Source organism: Mastomys coucha, unplaced genomic scaffold (assembly GCF_008632895.1).
Source record: "Mastomys coucha isolate ucsf_1 unplaced genomic scaffold, UCSF_Mcou_1 pScaffold20, whole genome shotgun sequence".
In the NCBI taxonomy this organism is placed as follows: Eukaryota; Metazoa; Chordata; class Mammalia; order Rodentia; family Muridae; genus Mastomys; species Mastomys coucha.
This window is the reverse complement of record NW_022196903.1, coordinates 64457020-64461094: the sequence shown is the minus strand read 5'-3', so window position 1 is coordinate 64461094 and position 4075 is coordinate 64457020. Positions and strand designations below refer to the sequence as shown.

General features: G+C 40.7%; 1 protein-coding gene across 2 annotated transcripts in view; it reads right to left on the bottom strand.

Annotated features, from left to right (window-relative positions):
• Positions 1–4075, bottom strand: part of Eif2ak3 (eukaryotic translation initiation factor 2 alpha kinase 3) — a 64141-nt gene that overhangs the window by 46407 nt on the left and 13659 nt on the right. For both annotated transcript variants that reach the window (XM_031382114.1, XM_031382115.1), the window contains exon 2: positions 3645–3774. In XM_031382114.1, the coding sequence (XP_031237974.1) occupies positions 3645–3774 (130 nt within the window). The remainder of the gene's footprint in view (positions 1–3644; positions 3775–4075) is intronic.

Below are 4075 nucleotides of genomic sequence, written 5' to 3'. Positions count from 1 at the left end.
GAAATAGAAACAATAAAGAAATCAGAAAGAGAGACAACCCTGGAGATAGAAAACCTAGGAAAAAAATTAGGAGTCCTAGATGCAAGCATCACTAACAGAATACAAGAAGAGAGAATCTCAGGGGCAGAAGACACTATAGAAAACATTGACACAACAGTCAAAGAAAATGCAAAAACCAAAAAGCTCCTAACCCAAAACATCCAGGAACTCCAGGATGCACTGAGAAGACCAAACCTAAGGATAATAGGTATAGAAGAGAGTGAAGACTCCCAAGGTAATGGGCCAGTAAATATCTTCAACAAAATTATAGAGGAAAACTTCCCTAACCTAAAGAAAGAGATGCCCATGAACATACAAGAAGCCTATAGAACTCCAAATAGACTGGATCAGAAAAGAAATTCCTCCCATCACATAATAATCAAAACACCAAAAGCACTAAAGGAAGAAAGAATTTTAAAAGCAGCAAGGGAAAAAGCTCAAGTAACACATAAAGGCAGGCCTATTAGAATTTTTATTGTTATAATATTTTATAAATTTTAAAGAATATGGCAAAAAAGATATTGTAGGTATTGTAGGTCTCTGGGTGGAGTTGGGGTACAAAAGGAAAACAAGAATGATTTAATTCTATTTACTTAAAATATGTTTTTAAATGTTAACAAATTCAGATAAATTGAAATCATATAACTGTTCTCATTATAATACAATAAAACTTAAAAAAAAAAAAGAAAGAAAGAGAAACCCAGAGGGGTGGGAGGAGGGAGAGATTTGCAAAAAGTGCCTCTTTCATATTGATAGCATGTTGTGCTAGCATGTATTGGGTATATTATTAACTAGTAAATCTTTTGGAAATTCTCTCTTTTTCCCTTCTCCTTTTTCCCCCTTCTCTCTCTTGTTTTAGTTCCATACAGAGTCTTGCCTAAAACTCATGTAAAGTAGGTTGGCCTTGGAATTCATAGAGATCCATCTACCTGTGCAACTTATTTTAATTTTTAATGTTATAAATACAGATATATAGCTGGGTGGGATGGTAAATGCCTATAATCCCAACACTCAGAAGAAGGCTGAGGCGGATGTGACTTCAAGGCTATCCTGGGATACCAATACAAGGCTATCCTGGGATACCTAGAAAGACTGTTTCAGAAAGCACAGAAAAGGCTCCAGGACAGATACACACAATACACCTAGGCAAGTCTTTATCACACTTCAAGTAAACCACAGCTGAGTTTCAACTTTGCACATTTTAAATGGGAGAGACTTACCAACATCAGGAGGATTACTATAAGGAACATCAAGTATATATTACAATACTGAGAACAATGTCATTAACACATCTATATATCTATATATTAAGCTATCATTATCATAAATGATCAATGCCTTTAGATTTTTTCTTATAAAGCAGAAAATTTAAAACTAGATAATGTATAGCAGTCTCTCTCTTTCTCTCTCTCTCTCTTTTTGGAGGTGTGGAAGGATGGCTCAGCAATGAAGAGAAGTTCTTGTTCTTACAGAGGATCTGAGTTCAGACCCTAGCACCCACACAGAGTGGCTCCCAACCTCTTGCCAGCTCCAGGAGATACAACACCTTCTTCTGGTTTCTGGCTATGCATATGTCAGACTTGAATATTAGCAGCTTTACCCAAAGAGCCATTTTACTGGCCCATGGATATTCTGGCTAACTTTAATCCTGCTATGCAGCTGAAGATAACCCTGAGCGCTTGCTCAGGGCTGGCAGGGCTTGTTAGTATAGCTGTTTGTACTCTACTCAGCCATGCCATGCAGCTCACCCAATTTTATGTGTGGATTTTCTGTTTACAAATACACACATGCTTTCAATCACACAACACACTAAAATTACCTCAGATATATAATTGGTTTATGATCTCAATTTGCTGATCATCTTTCACATCAGGTTTAAAAATGAGGAAGATTCTAGAAGAGCACAAATAAACATGTTTAACGAGAGTAACACTAATCATGTGAATACCTTTTGTTGTTTTTTTTGTTTTTGAGACAGAGTTTCTCTGGGTAGCCCTGGCTGGAACATGCCCTGTAGACCAGGCTGGTCTCAAACTGCCTGTCTCTGAACCTGAGTGATGAGATTAAAGGTGTGAGTACCACCACCAGGCCTGAATACTATTCTTATATGTAAGTCTAGCCTTTAATGGCTGAGCCATTTTTCCAGCCCCAGAATACCATTCCTAAAACTTGATTTCAGTTTTAAAGACAGTCAATTGCTCTTAGTGTTAGTAGTTCTTAACAACAGAATCTCACTAGTCTCAAAACACACTTTAGCACATCGTGACAAAAGCCAGAGCATGACCAACACTGCTCACTGCTCCAGCACACTCTAGGGGAGTGTGGAGATTCGTCAAGACTGTGTCCCTCCGTCCTGCCTCCCTCAGGGCAGCAAAATGATCCAGGCTGTGCTTGCTGGAGGACACAGCAAGCGTGGCTACAGAAAGGAGGCTGGGAGCGGTGTGTCCAGTGCACACGTCCACCTAACCCCTAATGTCATTCTTAAATCCCTAACGTCAGCGTCATCGTTTGCCTCTTCTCAGCTTGACACCGGCTAGGGAGCTTTGTAAGAGACAACTACTGGGAGGGCGTCCACATTTAGGGACGACTAGATGTGGGAGGAGACGGGTGACTGAGGACACGTCAGCTGCCATAACTCTATAGGGATTTATTTACAGACTACAGTGCAGAAGGAGGAGCCAGCCCAGAGGCAAGATTAAGTACTGAAAAATAAGCTTCTTTCCTCTAGGGCTCTCTCCATCCCATCACACTGGGGTAAGCCATTCCTCACTGAGGAAGAACTCACAGCTCAGGGGCGGAGACAGAGGAGTTTTAGAAACATGGTCTGAATCTGTTGCTCTCTGCATTCTAGAGCTCATAACGAGGAAGTACAAGTTTTCTGCAATTAATAAACTTCAATGAAATATGGTACGATGATAACAAGATGATCATGTAATCCACCAGATAATGTGTTATACAAATACAGTGGACACATTTAGGGCTGGTGAGGTGACCCAGTGGGTAAAAGTGCTTGCCACATAGGCCCGATCTGATGTCTGGCATTCAATCCCTAGACTCACAGTGGAAGGAGAGAACTGATTCCACAAGGTTGACCTACAACCTCCACATGTGCAACATGGCACATGTGCCTATATGCTTGGGTCCTCTCTTCCTCTCCATCTCCTCCACTCTAATTACACACACACACACACACACACACACACACACACACACACACACACACACACACTTTTAAGTGATCTGGTTTAGACCATATGAAAAGAGAAAATTAGGATGTATAACACTTAAAAAATGTAGAGAATAACAAAGCATAGGATTCTGCAACATGGATTTCTAACTAGAATTTTTCAACTATTGTTGCTCCTTGGAGATCCTATGATGATAACAAGCACGTTATCCATCAGATAATGTGTTCTACAAACACAGCAGGCACAGTTCCTCATTACTTATATAATTAACACGCTTAATGCCTGCAGCAATCCTACAAAGCTGGTGCTGTCATTTACCCCATTTTACAGAGAGGTGAAGTGACTTCCAATCAAGGCTCTACGTTCAAGCTTCACAAGACACAGTGGTGATTCTCACTACAACTTGAGTTTTCTTACCTCTGGCTTGCTGAGGCTAGATGAAACCAAGGAACCAGATCCCACGTCCAAATCCCACTGCTTTTTCCCGTCATTCTCAGCATCCAGTGCAGCAATTCGTCCATCTAAAGTGCTGATAATTACTAAGGACCTGTAAATGAAAAATGAACAGAACAAGATTAGAAAGCAATCCAAGATACTTTGCACTTATTTCATCACTGAAAGAAACTTGGTCCCATCAGTAAGAAAAGTGGGGAGACCACTGACCCTCAACAGTTAGGGTTTTGCCACCCACCTGTCTCTACAGCAGGACAACTAACTTCATTACACCCTTTATCTGCTCAAGTCTCTGATTAAAAGCTCCCAATTCATGCCAGGGCCAGGAAGTGGGAGAGGGTGGGTTGGTGAGCAGGGAGAGGGGAAAGGGAACAGGTTTTTTGTTTTTTGGGTTT